The 17,555-nt window shown below is 43.7% G+C and overlaps 1 protein-coding gene across 1 annotated transcript in view; it reads right to left on the bottom strand.

The window, feature by feature from the left end:
- The window catches only part of RASEF (RAS and EF-hand domain containing), a 112,225-nt gene that overhangs the window by 45,160 nt on the left and 49,510 nt on the right, over positions 1 to 17,555 (bottom strand). The window contains exons 2-3 of the mRNA XM_056523797.1: positions 10,127 to 10,273; positions 8,133 to 8,223 (exon numbers count right to left, since the gene is read on the bottom strand). Of these exons, the coding sequence (XP_056379772.1) occupies positions 8,133 to 8,223; positions 10,127 to 10,273 (238 nt within the window). The remainder of the gene's footprint in view (positions 1 to 8,132; positions 8,224 to 10,126; positions 10,274 to 17,555) is intronic.

The following is a 17,555-nucleotide window of genomic DNA, read 5'->3' on the forward strand; positions in this document are numbered from 1 at the left end:
TCCACTACAAGGACTAAACTGGTGAGTATTTTTTTTTTTTTATAATACTCTGCACCTGTTGGTCCTCATTTGGCCTTGTTTTATGTTTTGTTTGTCATGATAAATTAATAAAAAGAAAAAGAGAATGTTACCTTAAATCCCTTCACACTACATAACGTATATCTGTGTCATGACCAAGGGCTTCTTCATACTCTGTGATGGATGCGTATGACCCACTGATTAAGGGAGGGAGCACAGCTGATATACAATGTCAGGGTGCTACCACAGCTCTAACCCCAGCAATTTTACTACTTAGATGCCATGGTCATTAAAGAGAATTGCGGCATCTAAGTATTTAAATGGAGGGGGTGCTCCTTCTGCAAGCTCATTGTCCCTAACCGTCAGATGGTCTACCATCTTAGTATATCTATCAGAGAGGCCAGACCCAATAGGATGCCTGTCAGTTATTTCATACAACAAATAACACATGTTCAGGAAAGAAGGAGGTAAGAAATTTCTCAGTTCTGCAAAAGCAGTCAAGCAGGAACTCCACCTTGAGAAATGTTTACCTTCTAGGTAGATTTCTGTATGCTTGCTGTCCCTGGATACACCAGAAGTTACTCATCTAAGCTAAGTGGAAACAACGGTGTCTACCCTACAAATGTATTGGATGGCAATAAAGACATACAGATTTTTCCGCAAAGATCATTTGGAACTTATTGTTACATTGGTATTTTCACTGTAAATTGCAATTTACTAATTTAATGGGGGAAAGACAATTTTATTAAAATTGACAAATTTCCAGGTGCTGTAAAAATTATCTTTTATTTAAAGGAGTACTGCAGCCATAGAACATTTAAAGGAGTACTGCAGCCATAGAACCTGCGGGAGATTACGGGGGGTCCCAGCGGATGGACCCCCCGCGATCAGACACTTATCCCCCCTGCAGGGGTATAAGTGTTCTATGGCTGCAGTACTCCTTTAAATCAATACAGTAAAAACCACCAAAACTAAAACCTTATTCACCAACCAATTCACCAATTTACTCCATAACAGAATAGTATATACAATATTACTACGGCGGCGGCAATACTACTTCTGACCTAAATTAAAGCAATATCACTAAGAAATAATACAATATACTAACACAAACAAATGAGGTGTGGTACTCTTTTATACACTGCTCAAAAAAAATTAAGGAAACACTAAGATAACACATCCTAGATCTGAATGAATGAATTAACTCATCGTATGAAATACTTTCGTCTTTACATAGTTAAATGTGCTGACAACAAAATCACACAAAAATTCTCAATGGAAATCAAATTTATCAACCCATGGAGGTCTGGATATGGAGTCACACTCAAAATCTAAGTGGAAAACCACACTACAGGCGGATCCAACTTTGATGTAATGTCCTTAAAACAAGTCAAAACGAGGCTCTGTAGTGTGAGTGGCCTTCACATGCTCCTGACGAGGTGGCGGTCTCCTGAGGGATGTCCTCCCAGACCTGGACTAAAGCGTCCGCCAACTCCTGGGACAGTCTATGATGTAACGTGGCGTTGGTGGATGGAGCGAGACATGATGTCCCAGATGTGCTCAATCAGATTCAGGTCTGTGGAATGGGTGGGTCAGTCCATAGCTTCAATGCCTTCCTTTGCAGGAACTGCTGACACACTCCAGCCACATGAGGTCTTGCATTGTCTTGCATGAGGAGGAACCCAGGGCCAACCAGCATATGGTCTCACAAGGGGTCTGAGGACCTCATCTCGGTACCTGATGGAAGTCAGGCTACCTCTGGCAAGCACATGGAGGGCTGATCCACTGCAGAACCGGTCATGCTGGAGGATGTTGCAGGCAGCAGAACGTTGTCCACGGGGTCTCAAGACTCACGTCATGTCACGTCTGTTACATGTGCTCAGTGTGAACCTGCTTTCATCTGTGAAGAGCACTTGGCACCAGTGGCAAATTTGCTAATCTTTGTGTTCTCTGGCAAACGCCAAACGTCCTGCACGTTTTTGGGCTGTAAGCACAAGCCCCACCTGTGGACGTCGGGCCCTGTGGACACATGCACATTTGTGGCCTGCTGGAGGTCATTTTGCAGGGCTCTGTCAGTGCTCTTCCTGCTCCTCCTTGCACAAAGACGGAGGTAGCAGTCCTGCTGCTGTATGTTGCCCTTCTACGGTCTCCTCCACATCTCCTGATGTACTGGCCTGTCTCCTGGTAGCGCCTCCATCTGGAGCGCCTCCGTCTGGACACTACGCTGACAGACACCGCAAACCTTCTTGCCACAGCTCGCATTGATGCACCATTCTGGATGAGCTGCACTACCTGAGCCACTTGTGTGGGTTGTAGACTCAGTTTCATGCTACCACTAGAGGGAAAGCACCGCCAGCATTTAAAGTTACCAAAACATCAGCCAGGAAGCATAGGAACTGAGAAGTGGTCTGTGGTCACCACCTGCAGAACCACTCCTTTATTGGGGGTGTCTTGCTAATTGCCTATAATTTCCACCTGTTGTCTGTTCCATTTGCAGCATGAGAAATTGATTGTCAATCAGTGTTGCTTCCCGAGTAGACAGTGTGACTTCACAGAAGTGTGATTGACTTGGAGTTACAGTGTGTTGCTTATGTGTTCTCTTTACTTTTTTTGAGCAGTGTATAAAGATAATTCCTTTTACTCCCAAAAACACATTCTCAACGTGTTTCTCATCAGGGGAGGAGATTGGTTGCACAATAATATGTGATGTCCCAGTACAGGACATGGTCCTGCACTACACTTAGGCCCTGTCAGGTTGAACCCCCTGGTGACCTGGGGGCTCTCCTGCAGTGTCTCTCCTGCTGTTATTATGAGGTTGTTTGGTGTAATAGGATTATAGTCAGTATGTCAATGTATAGTCAGTATAAAGGACCTTTGGATGACTCCAATAAATGTCTAAAGGACCTGTGAAATGTCACATGTTATGTTTATGTTATCACATGTTACCCAGAGGGCACCAGTTTAACACATGACCAGCAGCTTGACCAATGGGCTTTGGCTCAGCCCCCCTCTATATCAGGGGGTGGCCATCACAATTCTTTCTCTTATACCATCATCACTTTACTGAGACTTGCAAACACCGGAGATCTCAGTGCTAGTGTCCAGTACCTGGAAGGCCTCAAATCTATAGTCATTCTAGTAAGTCAATTCTATGTCTGCTGTCACTATCTACAGTCTAGTCAAGCCTCAAGTCAATTACAAGTACAACTAGTCCCAGCAAGCTGCGAGGTCCTTCTGTGTTCCTGGCCACCTCTCTGGGATTCTGGCCTAGCTGTGAAGATAATAACACCTATCTGACCTCAGTAAAGCCTCCGTTAAACCATAACCTGGTTGTGGACTCTCATTTTCTCTGCCTAGCTATTGCAATAGCGGAGATATCGTTTGGGTGGTTCCCGATACCCAAAAACCACTCTGGCGTCACGAACATTAGGGGTTAATAACACCTTGCCCCTAGGGTTAATACCATCTTGCCCCATCCACCTACACCGGTACACCCGATGGTCCCGCCATCACCATGGGTCACCACAAATTTGCCAGAAGAAGTGGCCATAATGTGAGCTGCTGTTTTTTTTTTTTTTTTACATTGTGCAATATAGAGAATGCATATCTTTACAAGGAATCAAAAATATTGCTAAATACATACACCAGCAACAGTTGGGCTATGTCCACATAGTGGATTTCTGCTGTGAATTTGCACTTTTAATGGTGTGGATTTGGACCTGCGCTCCTCTTCCGGTTATGGATGGGTGATCCAGGGATTATATTTGAAGTTGTGAAGGAATTTTTTCCTTGGTATGGGGCAATTGGCAATAGCCTCATAAGAGTTTTTTGCCTTCTTTTGGATCAACACAGTAGGGACCAAAGAGGGTTATAGGTTGAACTTAATGGACTCTGGTCTTTTTTCAACATTAGAACTATGGAGGACATTTATCAAGGCTTTTATTTTGTCGCTCAAATGTCGCACCTTGTGCAAAAAATGTTGTGACTTTTTGCACTCCACCAGCTTTGTACAGGAGATCACGGGGGGCCCTAGTGGTTGGACCTCCCCTCGATCTACAATTTATCCTCTATCCGCAGTATAGTTATATTTAGCATGAGACATCTCCTTTAACCCCTTAACGACCACGGACATAAATGTACGTCCTGGTTTGGCGGGACTTCCCACACCAGGACGTACATTTACGTCCTGTGTATGACCTTCCGATGCTCGCGTCATACACGGAAGGTTCCGGCTGCTAGCAGCAGCCGGGGACCCGCCCGTAATGGCCGACATCCGCAATCGCACGGATGTCCGCCATTAACCCCTCCGATGCCGTGATCAATACAGATCACGGCATCTGCGGCATTGCGGCACTTTGATTGGATGATCGGATCGCCCGCAGCGCTGCCGTGGGGATCCGATCATCCAGCATGACAGCCGGAGGTCCCCTTACCTAGCTCCGGCCGTCTCCCGGGGTCTTCTGCTCTGGTCTGCGATCGAGCAGACCAGAGCAGAAGATCACCGATAATACTGAGCAGTGCTGTGTCCTATAGATAGCACTGCAAAGTATTAGCAATCAAACAATTGCTATAGATAGTCCCCTATGGGGACATAAAAAGTGTAAAAAAAAAAAAAAGTTAAAAATCCCCTCCCCCAATAAAAATGAAAATTGTCAGTTTTTCCCATTTTATCCCCAAAAAGTGTAAACATTTTTTTTTTATAAACATATTTGGTATCGCCGCGTGCGTAAATGTCCGAACTATTTAAATATATTGTTAATGATTCCGTACGGTGAATGGCGTAAACGTAAAAAATTTAAAAAGTCCACAAATGCTGCTTTTTTGTCACATTTTATTAAAAAAATTAATAAAAAATGATCTAAAAGTTTTATATATGCAAATGTGGTATGTAAAAAAAGGACAGATGACGGCGCAAAAAATAAGCCCTCATACCGCCCTATATACGGAAAAATGAAAAAGTTATAGGTGGTCAAAATAGGGCGATTTTAGATTACTGATTTTGTACAAAAAGTTTTAGATTTTTTTTAAGCGGTACAAAAATATAAAAGTATCTAGCCATGGGTATCATTTTAATCATATTGACCCACAGAATAAAGAACACATGTCATTTTTACCGTAAAGTGTACAGTGTGAAAACAAAACCCTCCAAAATGTGCAAAATTTTGTTTTTCATTTAAATTTCCTATGGGGACATAAAAAGTGTAAAAAAATAAAAAATAAAAATCCCCTCCCCCAATAAAAATGAAAATTGTCAGTTTTTCCCATTTTATCCCCAAAAAGTGTAAACATTTTTTTTTATAAACATATTTGGTATCGCCGCGTGCGTAAATGTCCGAACTATTTAAATATATTGTTAATGATTCCGTACGGTGAATGGCGTAAACGTAAAAAATTAAAAAAGTCCACAAATGCTGCTTTTTTGTCACATTTTATTTAAAAAATTAATAAAAAATTATCTAAAAGTTTTATATATGCAAATATGGTATCTAAAAAAAAGGACAGATGACGGCGCAAAAAATGAGCCCTCATACCGCCCTATATACGGAAAAATGAAAAAGTTATAGGTGGTCAAAATAGGGCGATTTTAGATTACTGATTTTGTACAAAAAGTTTTAGATTTTTTTTAAGCGGTACAAAAATATAAAAGTATCTAGCCATGGGTATCATTTTAATCATATTGACCCACAGAATAAAGAAAACATGTAATTTTTACCGTAAAGTGTACAGTGTGAAAACAAAACCCTCCAAAATGTGCAAAATTTTGGTTTTCATTTAAATTTCCTCCCTGAGGCCAGGTCTCCACTGAGTAATTCTTCGCAAAAACGCTGTTAAAAACGCCCATTTTGCCACATGGCGTTTTTTTGCGAAAAAACACTGCGGCCAGATGTTAGCTGTAAGTCTATGGGAAACCCTTATCCCCTTAGCGTTTTTGAGTTTGGTGTTTTTTTTATCCTTTTGGCGTTTTTTTTGTGATTTTGGTCAAAAACGCTGGATTTCAAAAACGTTTGCTTGCTGAGGGTCTGGCGTTTTTTTCGCAAAAACGTTGCGTTTTTTCCCCCATAGAAGTCTATGGAAGTGAAAAAACGCAAAGAAAAACGCTATGTGGGTTTTAACTTTTTTGCAGGCGGTTTTTAATCTTTTTTGAACTTTAGCGATCCAAAAAAGTGAGGGAGATACCTTTTTTATTTAAATTTCATAGGGTAACATAAAAAAAAATTATAAAAATATACATTAGTGTTAAATTTTAAAAATATACATTAGTGTTAAAATTACAAAATTTTTATAAAGAAATTTTATTTAATTTTGAAACAGTAAGCAATTTATGTGGGCGGGCAGGGCACTAAAATGTATCCGACAATTATAAAAATATAGTGTATGTGAGTGTCTTTAACTTTTTTATTCATTTTTAAGTAGTACTACTACTCCCAGCATGGGCCACACTGTTCCATGATAGGAGTAGTAGTACTTTGACTCACTGTCAGATTGCCCCGGCTGTCACATTTGTCAGCAGAGGCGATCCTCCAGTATACTGTATAGGCTGGCCTCTCTCCTCTGGTCCCCTGTACTGCCGTATATTTACAAATATTCATATTTCCCGCTGAGATGTGATTGGCCAGAGGGTTCTAGCCAATCACAAATGTCTGGGAAATATGAATATTAGGACATATACGGCAGGGACCTTAGAAGAGTGGCCGGCCGTATCTATACTTTAAACAGGATGATCACAACTGATGTCTAGAGTGACATCAGCTGTGATCATTTCTACTACTACCCCCAACATGGAGCACACACTGCTCCATGATGGGAGCTGTAGTACCTGCATTAATAGATCGCAACAAGCGTCACCTCTGACACCTGTTGCGATCTGTAAAAGTACTACAGCTCCCATCATGGAGCACAGTGTGCTCCATGTTGGGAGTAGTAGTAGAAATGATCACAGCTGATCACAGCTGCGATCATCCTGTATAAAGTATAGATGCAGCCGGCCGGCCGCTCTTCTAAGGTCCCTGCCGTATATGTCCTAATATTCATGTTTCCAAGACATTTGTGATTGGCTAGAACCCTCTGGCAAATCACATCTCAGCGGGAAATATGAATATTAGTAAATATACGGCAGTACAGGGGACCAGAGAAGAGGGGCCAGCCTATATAGTATACAGGAGGATCGCCGTGGCTGACAAATGTGACAGCCGGGCGATCTGACAGTGAGTCAAAGTACTACTACTCCTATCATGGAACAGTGTGGTCCATGCTGGGAGTAGTAGTACTACCTAAAAAATTAAAAAAATAAAGGTTAAAAAGTAAAAAAAAACACAAATACACTTTATTAAACACATTATTAAAAACATACTTTTTTTTTACATCCCTACAGCATCCTTTTTTTTTTTTTTGGTACCCAACAAAGGGTACCAAAAAAACGCCAAAGTGCAAAAAAAAAAGCTATTTCCACATAAAGCCTAAAATGCAAGAAAAAAACGCCAGAAAAAAAGCCAAGAACGCAGGGCAGTTTTTCTGGAGTTGTTTCTGGCGTTTTTTTGGACAAAAAAAAAAACACTTAAAAAAACTCAGTGGAGACCCAGTCCGAAAAACATTTTTTTTGGGTTCGCCTTACATTTTATGGTAAAATGAGAGGTTTCATTACAAAGTACAATTGGTCACACAAAAAACAAGCCCTTATATGGGTCTGTACATGGAAATATAAAGGAGTTATGGATTTTAGAATGCGATGAGGAAAAAATGAAAACGCAAAAATAAAATTGGCCTGGTCCTTGAGGTGAAAATGGGCTTGGTCATTAAGGGGTTAATGGTGTGGATTTGGACTTGATTTAGTCCCATTTGCACAGGTTTGACATTAAGGAAGGGACAAGCCACTTCTTTTTTTTCCAGACGAGCATTTCAAAGCTGCATCAGGTAACAACCTATGATGAAGTGTACAGTGTGAATGCCAGTCTAGATTCCCATTGAAAATAACATGACGCAAATTTAAAGGGGTTATCCAATAGGAGGGGGATTTTTCATGTGATGTGATGCTTGAATATGTGTGTTCATTTTTAAACCAAATCTACAGTAAAAACAGTGAACTTATCTCCAGGTAAAACAAGCACACTGCTAACCTCTTTCTTTATCCTGTTCTCAGCCGCCTGTATCCGATGATCCATCTCTTCTTCTAGCTCACTCAGCTGCATAGCCGCTTTGTCCTGGGCTCTACAATTGAAAATTAAAACCATCAGCAAACAAAAACTGTAAAATTCCTCCCTTACACAAAAAGCTGTAGGAGCTAGAAAAAATGCTTTTCTACCGTGTAACAAGGGTATTATTTTCTCAAAGTTATACTGCACCTCTCAGTATGATGTTATTTATAATGCAGTAATAGGTTTCTCCAAAATGAAAAACCTAAAAGTCCAAAATACAAAGAACGTAAAACTACCAAAGTCTGAGAGTAATTCTAAATATTTGCTCAGGTTATATCATTATTTGAGGCAGTCACTGCAGCCAAGTGAATTCTGTAAGGCGATGTTCACACGGCAGAATTTCTATGCCGAATCGAGAGGAAAATTCAGTGAGAAAATTTAGCTACTTGCAGTTGACATTGTGGTGAATGGAATTTCCAAAGTCCCATTCACATGGCAGATTTCCACTGCAGAATTTCCAAAATTTGCAAAAATTTTGTATTTCAGATTCTGCAAAAAAAATTGAACCTGTCACTAGTTTGCAGAATTCATCAGCAGAATCTGCAAAACTGCAAAAGATCCATTTCAGCTTGGCAGAAAGGAACCCAATCATCACCCCTCACCCGCACAAAATAATCATTTTTTTGTTTGCGCCGTACATTTTATAGTAAAATGAAAGATGTCATTTCAAAGTACAACTGGTTGCACAGAGGCGAGGAGGAAAAAATGGAAAATGCAAAAATTAAGCTGTCTGTATCCATAACCACTTAAGGACACGGGGATTTAATATTTTTGCACTTTCCGTTTTTTCCTCCTTGACTTCTTACAGCCATAACACTTACAATTCTCCACTTACAGACCCAAATGAGGGCTTGTTTTTTGCACCACCAATTTTACATCACTTATTTTACCGCCAAATCTGTCACTCGTACCGCTCCCATCTCCTTCTGTAGCCCCGCCTGACTTCTGAGCTGCCCCTCATAAAGCCATGTGACAATACCACTGAGGCACAGCACATGCGCGAGATCAACCTTGGCTTCACATCACTGCTGAGAGATGGATTGGGCTTGGTGGTCAGGTGGGGCTACAGGATAACAGGAGTCATTGCCCCCAGTGCACCAACGACCTGTAACATACAGAATATCCATGGCTATATTGCTATATTTTTTAGCAGCGTTGCAGAAATTTTTTCTAAGCATAAAGACGCCAAACATTGACAACTGGGCATTACCATTCTTCTTGTCAATAACACGTCTGACACTGTCAACATTGACTGGCCAAAGTTGGAAAATGTAGGGTCACAAACCATTGACAAGGGTAATGGTAACACCAAGCTGCCAATTTAGGCAAGTGATAAACAGAGACTTTTTGTAGCTCTTAGGCTAAGTTTCCACTAGTTTTTTTTCTGGCAGTTTTTGGAAAACTGCCACTGCAGCTTTTGAGCCAAAGTCAGAAGTGTATTCATAAGGGAGGAGAAGTATAAGTCCTTCCTTTATATGTCCTATTCCTTTTAAATACATTTCTGGCTTTGGCTCAAAAACTGCAGTGGCAGATATCCAAAAACTGCCAGACAAAAACAAGTGAAAACCAAGTGCCATTCAAAGTGACATCCCATACCACAGTCATGTGACTTATAAATATAGGTCTGTTCTTTCTGAGAACATTTATTAAAGAAATGACCCTACTTTATAACTATTATTAATAGACACCATAAAGAGCATTCATACATAAATTGAATGTGATCATTAAAACATTATTAATATACTTTTTGAATACCACTACAGAATATAAAAGCTGATGAAAAGATGGTCACGGCCAATATGGATCACATATGTGAAGGTCAATGCTGAGTCACAACACCCACATTATCTAAGATAGGCCAATGACTTTTACAATGGCACTTTCCATAGGAAAGTGAAAAATGAAGATAAAAGTACCTTTTCACTGCAATAGCTAAGTTTTCCATTTCTGTGCTTTGAAGTCTGATCTCCCGAACAAAGTTTCTGATGACATGCTCGTATTGCTGTACTAAGCGTGGTTCCACTAAGTTGATGTTCTGATACAGTACACTAGCTTTTTCTTTCCTGCAGAGTAAGAAAAAACAAAGTCACCATTTTTCTCACTAAACATATTTCCAGAGGTGCTGTTTACATGAAATTTTGACCAGATGTTGGTAACAGCCCAAGCAATCCAAAGGAACCAAAACACATAAGACCAAAAATGAAGTTATGTGTAATGTGAAATGACACAGGGAAAAAGTATTGAACACGCTTACTGATATTTATTTAAAGACAAAGTATCATGGAAAAAAAATGATCCCCTATCCATATCCCTATATCCACACCCCCTCCATATAGCTCTATGGGAGAGCCAAAGATTGCCGAAACGGCTTACCCATAGAGCTATATGGAGGGGGCGTGGCGGCCCTCGTTTTGGGTGGGGGTCGTGGCGCACCGCTGTGAAGGAGAGCCGGGGCCCAAACAGGAGATCATGATACTTCTCCTTTAGTACTTTGTGAAAAAAAAAAAAGCCTTTGTTGGTAATGATAGCCTCAAGACGCCTCATCTATGGAGAAACTAGTCGCATGGATTCCTCTGGTGGGATTTGTTTCACACAGACTTTCACCAAATCTAGAAAGGTTCCCTGGGCCTCTTCTATGAATCATGCCTTTCTAAGGCAAGGCAGAAGTGGAATGAATTTGGGGCTTTTTTAAATGTTTGCGCATTATCATTTTTTTTAAATGCGCATTTTACAGTTAATGTTTCCAAAGTTGTCTATTTTGAAATTGCGCAAATTTGCCATTTTTCTCCTATCATGGTGTGGAATATGACATCCAAAGAGTTCAAGTTTGCTCTCATCTGACAACACTATATTCTCCCAGTGTTTTACTGGAAGCAAACTTTTGTGGATTACCTACTGTTTTCTTTGAGACAACAATACCTGCTAATTCCAGGTCTTTTTGAAGCTCTCCCCAAGTGCTCCTTGGTCTTTGCTCTAATTAGTCTTTGCTCTTCTCTGTCAGAAATCATGCGAGAATCACCCGTTTAAGGCAAATACATGGTGAAATGATTGTCTTCTGCTCACGGAAACATTCAGAAGCTTAGAAATGCATCTGTAACCAACGTCATTGTTTTATTTTGCAACAATTAGGTTGTGAGACAGCTCTTTGCTTTTACCCTTGTGTCTTGTGTGACACCTTGGCAATGATACCTTTTTGTAGGCCATGAGTTGGGGCTGGATTGCCCCAACTCATTACTGTGAAATTTCAGCTTTGAAAGCCAAGAGATTTGTCTTGACTTTCCATGCCTTTTGTCACCTCTCTTTATTTGTTCAATACTTTTGTCCTGTGTCATTTCACATTATTACATATAACTTAATTTCTGGGATTATTTGTTTTGGTCTCTTTGTATGGATTACTTGGATTGTTCCTCATTGCCATTTGTCCTTCAGGGTACGTTCACATGTACATAATGAACTGCAGAAATTCCACAGCAGATTTTCTACAGATCAATTAGAGATTCAAAACCTGTGCAAAGGAAAGTAGAGCAGTTGCCCATAGCAACCAATCAGATCACTTCTTTCATTTTTCAGAGGCCTTTGAAAAAAAAACAATGTGATTGGTTGCTATGGACAACTGATCAACTTTTCCTCTGAACAGGTTTTACTAGATCTTCCACTATGTGTGTGTGTGAACATACTTTTAAAGAAGAACTGTGTCCAGAATACAACAAGTCATTTTGGAGCCTTGCATGCTTCCAACCCTAAGGGTACATTCACACAAGCTTACGCCGCTACGAGCAGACACACTGAAGGGATGTGCGAGTCGCCGCGCATGCGCGGTGAACTCGCACACATCACGGCTGCTCCCCCTGCTCCATGGGCTAGGCTGAGAGCTGGCTTGATGTGCGAGTATACTGCGTATGCGTGCTGCGACTTGCGCATCGCAGTGTGTCTGCTCGTAGTGGCATAATGCTGCTCCGAGCAGGCACATGTAAAGCCACCATGCAGCGGTCCTTCAGTGGCAGATCCGCAGCATAAAATACGCTGTGGGTCTACTCGTGTGAATGTACCCTAACATCGTTTTTATTTTGTTGCTACGCCACCACACCCCTATTCCCAAGGTATAGGGATTTTTCAACCAGTCCATTAGGGTGTAAATCAAGTTCATGCTCAACTGATATACAAAACACTTTTCTTTATAGTGACCACAGGTCCTTCACAAACACTTATGCTATGTTCACATGGCAGAATTTCTACACAGAATTCTGCATGAATTTATTGCCTATTCACTTCAATGGAATTCCTGCAGCAGAAATTCAGTTCTGTGAATGTTACAGCAGAATCCCATTGAAGTGTATTGACTATGTATTCATGCAGAATTTTAAGGCAGAATTCCATGCAGAAATTCTGGCATGTGAACATAGCCTTATTTTTTTTACATTTTGTTTAGCATATAAAATGCACCATGACTTTCGGCCATTTTGGAGCTGATGTATCAAGCCCTCTGTGCCTTGTCAGTTGGTGCACAAAACCTCCCTGATCATACAAGACCCCCTGTGTTTTTATACAAGCATTTGTGTTTGTTTAGTTACATATATAACATTAGTGTTTTATAAAGAAGCCTTAAAGGGGTTATCCAGCTTGGGTGGAGTTAGAGCTTTGCTTACTTAACATTAACAGCATATGAGAAAACTAAATCTTTACCTTCAGCACCTTTAGCGCCTCAGTGCCTCCGGTGTTCTGCTCTGGTCTGGAGTGATGTCTTACCCAGAGTGTCATCCTGCAACTGAGCTAATCCATGGCCAAGACAGGACATCGCTATGACAAGTGATTGGCTGAGGGGCAATGTGACACTCTGGGCCATGACATTGTCACGATGCCGGCTGGCAGGTAGTGGATCCTCTGTGCCAGAGAGGGATTGGTGTGGACCGTGCTAGTGGACCGGTTCTAAGCCACTACTGGTTTTCACCAGAGCCCGCCGCAAAGCGGGATGGTCTTGCTGCGGCGGTAGTGACCAGGTCGTATCCACTAGCAACGGCTCACCTCTCTGGCTGCTGAAGATAGGCGCGGTACAAGGGAGTAGGCAAAAGCAAGGTCGGACGTAGCAGAAGGTCGGGGCAGGCAGCAAGGATCGTAGTCAGGGGCAACGGCAGAAGGTCTGGAAACACAGGCAAGGAACACACAAGGAACGCTTTCACTGGCACTAAGGCAACAAGATCCGGCAAGGGAGTGCAGGGGAAGTGAGGTGATATAGGGAAGTGCACAGGTGAACACACAAATTGGAACCACTGCGCCAATCAGCGGCGCAGTGGCCCTTTAAATCGCAGAGACCCGGCGCGCGCGCGCCCTAGGGAGCGGGGCCGCGCGCGCCGGGACAGAACAGACGGAGAGCGAGTCAGGTAGGGGAGCCGGGGTGCGCATCGCGAGCGGGCGCTACCCGCATCGCGAATCGCATCCCGGCTGGCAGCGGAATCACAGCGCCCCGGGTCAGAGGACGTGACCGGAGCGCTGCCGCGGGGAGAGTGAAGCGAGCGCTCCGGGGAGGAGCGGGGACCCGGAGCACTCGGCGTAACAGTACCCCCCCCCTTGGGTCTCCCCCTCTTCTTAGAGCCTGAGAACCTGAGGAGCAGACTTTTGTCTAGGATGTTGTCCTCAGGTTCCCAGGATCTCTCTTCAGGACCACAACCCTCCCAGTCCACTAAAAAAAAATTTTTCCCTCTGACCTTTTTGGCAGCTAAAATTTCTTTGACCGAGAAGATGTCCGAGGAGCCGGAAACAGGAGTGGGAGGAACAGATTTGGGAGAAAAACGGTTGAGGATGAGTGGTTTGAGAAGAGAGACGTGAAAGGCATTAGGGATACGAAGAGAGGGAGGAAGAAGAAGTTTATAAGAGACAGGATTAATTTGACACAAAATTTTGAAAGGACCAAGATAGCGTGGTCCCAACTTGTAGCTAGGGACACGGAAGCGGACATATTTAGCGGAGAGCCATACCTTGTCTCCAGGGGAAAAAACGGGGGGAGCTCTTCTTTTCTTATCCGCGAACTTCTTCATGCGTGATGAAGCCTGTAAGAGAGAATTTTGGGTCTCTCTCCATATGATGGAAAGGTCACGAGAAATTTCATCCACAGCGGGCAGACCAGAGGGCAAGGGAGTAGGGAGGGGGGGAAGAGGGTGACGGCCGTACACCACGAAAAATGGGGATTTGGAGGAAGACTCAGAGACCCTGAAGTTATACGAGAATTCGGCCCATGGGAGGAGATCTGCCCAGTCATCCTGGCGGGAGGAAACAAAATGTCGCAAATAATCACCCAAGATCTGGTTAATCCTTTCTACTTGTCCATTGGACTGGGGATGATATGCAGAAGAAAAATTTAATTTAATCTTGAGTTGTTTACAGAGAGCCCTCCAGAATTTAGACACGAATTGGACGCCTCTATCCGAGACAATCTGCGTAGGCAACCCGTGAAGACGAAAAATGTGTACAAAAAATTGTTTAGCCAACTGAGGCGCAGAAGGAAGACCAGGAAGAGGGATGAAATGTGCCATTTTGGAGAATCGATCAACGACCACCCAAATAACAGTGTTGCCACGGGAAGGGGGTAAATCAGTAATAAAATCCATACCAATCAGCGACCAAGGCTGTTCGGGGACAGGCAGAGGATGAAGAATACCAGCGGGCTTCTGGCGAGGAGTCTTATCCCGGGCACAGATAGTGCAGGCTCGCACAAAGTCCACAACATCCGTCTCCAGAGTCGGCCACCAATAGAAGCGGGAGATGAGTTGCACAGATTTCTTGATACCCGCATGACCTGCGAGATGGGAGGAGTGACCCCATTTGAGGATTCCGAGGCGTTGGCGAGGAGAAACAAAGGTCTTTCCTGGAGGAGTCTGCCTGATGGAGGCAGGAGAAGTGGGGATCAGGCAGTCAGGTGGAATGATGTGTTGCGGAGAGAGTTCAACTTCTGAGGCATCCGAGGAACGAGAGAGAGCATCGGCCCTAATGTTCTTATCGGCAGGACGAAAGTGAATCTCAAAATTAAATCGGGCAAAGAACAGAGACCACCGGGCCTGGCGAGGATTCAGCCGTTGGGCAGACTGGAGGTAGGAGAGGTTCTTGTGGTCGGTGTAGATAATAACAGGAGAACTTGATCCCTCCAGCAGATGCCTCCATTCCTCAAGTGCTAATTTAATGGCTAGAAGCTCCCGATCCCCGATGGAGTAGTTCCTCTCCGCTGGAGAGAAGGTCCTAGAGAAAAAACCACAAGTGACAGCATGCCCGGAAGAATTTTTTTGTAGAAGAACAGCTCCAGCTCCCACTGAGGAGGCATCAACCTCCAATAGGAAGGGTTTGGAAGGGTCAGGTCTGGAGAGGACGGGAGCCGAAGAAAAGGCAGACTTGAGTCGTTTAAAGGCGTCTTCTGCTTGAGGAGGCCAGGACTTGGGATCAGCATTTTTTTTGGTTAAAGCCACGATAGGAGCCACAATGGTAGAAAAATGTGGAATAAATTGCCTGTAATAATTGGCGAACCCCAAAAAGCGTTGGATAGCACGGAGTCCGGAGGGGCGTGGCCAATCTAAGACGGCAGAGAGTTTGTCTGGATCCATCTGTAGTCCCTGGCCAGAGACCAAATATCCTAGAAAAGGAAGAGATTGGCATTCAAACAGACATTTCTCAATTTTGGCATAGAGTTGGTTGTCACGAAGTCTCTGAAGAACCATACGGACATGCTGGCGGTGTTCTTCTAGATTGGCAGAAAAAATTAGGATATCGTCCAGATATACAACAACACAGGAGTATAACAGATCACGAAAAATTTCATTGACAAAGTCTTGGAAGACGGCAGGGGCGTTGCACAGTCCAAAGGGCATGACCAGATACTCAAAGTGTCCATCTCTGGTGTTAAATGCCGTTTTCCACTCGTCCCCCTCTCTGATGCGGATGAGGTTATAGGCGCCTCTTAAGTCCAATTTAGTGAAGATGTGGGCACCTTGGAGGCGATCAAAGAGTTCAGAGATGAGGGGTAAGGGGTAGCGGTTCTTAACCGTGATTTTATTAAGACCGCGGTAGTCAATGCAAGGACGTAGGGAGCCATCTTTTTTGGACACAAAGAAAAATCCGGCTCCGGCAGGAGAGGAGGATTTACGGATAAAGCCCTTTTTTAGATTCTCCTGGACGTATTCGGACATGGCAAGAGTCTCTGGGGCAGAGAGAGGATAAATTCTGCCCCGGGGTGGAGTAGTGCCCGGGAGGAGGTCGATAGGGCAATCATAAGGCCTGTGAGGAGGTAGAGTCTCAGCTTGTTTTTTGCAGAAAACATCCGCGAAGTCCATATAGGCCTTAGGGAGACCGGTTACTGGAGGAACCACAGAGTTACGGCAAGGGTTACTGGGAACCGGTTTTAGACAGTTCTTGGAACAAGAGGACCCCCAACTCTTGATCTCCCCAGTGGACCAATCCAGGGTAGGGGAATGAAGTTGAAGCCAGGGAAGTCCAAGGAGAATTTCCGAGGTGCAATTGGGGAGGACCAAAAGTTCAATCCTCTCATGATGAGATCCGATGCTCATAAGAAGGGGCTCCGTGCGGAAACGTATGGAACAGTCCAATCTTTCATTATTTACACAATTGATGTAGAGGGGTCTGGCGAGACTGGTCACCGGGATGTTGAACCTGTTGACGAGAGAGGCCAAAATAAAATTTCCTGCAGATCCAGAGTCCAAGAAGGCCACTGTAGAGAAGGAGAAGGCAGAGGCAGAGTAGACATCAAGGACTGTCTCACCTTTGTGCGGAGTCAGCGTACGTCTTTCCAGGCGGGGAGGACGGATAGGACAATCTCTCAGGAAGTGTTCGGTACTAGCACAGTACAGGCAGAGGTTCTCCATACGGCGTCGTGTCCTCTCTTGAGGTGTCAGGCGAGACCGGTCGACCTGCATAGCCTCCACGGCGGGAGGCACAGGAACAGATTGCAGGGGACCAGAGGAGAGAGGAGCCGAGGAGAAGAAACGCCTCGTGCGAACAGAGTCCATATCTTGGCGGAGTTCCTGACGCCTTTCGGAAAAACGCATGTCAATGCGAGTGGCTAGGTGAATAAGTTCATGTAGATTGGCAGGAATTTCTCGTGCGGCCAGAACATCTTTAATGTTGCTGGATAGGCCTTTTTTGAAGGTCGCGCAGAGGGCCTCATTATTCCAGGACAATTCTGAAGCAAGAGTACGGAATTGTACGGCATACTCGCCAACGGAAGAATTACCCTGGACCAGGTTCAACAGGGCAGTCTCAGCAGAAGAGGCTCGGGCAGGTTCCTCAAAGACACTTCGGATTTCCGAGAAGAAGGAGTGTACAGAGGCAGTGACGGGGTCATTGCGG

This window comes from Hyla sarda, chromosome 1, assembly GCF_029499605.1.
Source record: "Hyla sarda isolate aHylSar1 chromosome 1, aHylSar1.hap1, whole genome shotgun sequence".
Lineage (NCBI taxonomy): Eukaryota > Metazoa > Chordata > Amphibia > Anura > Hylidae > Hyla > Hyla sarda.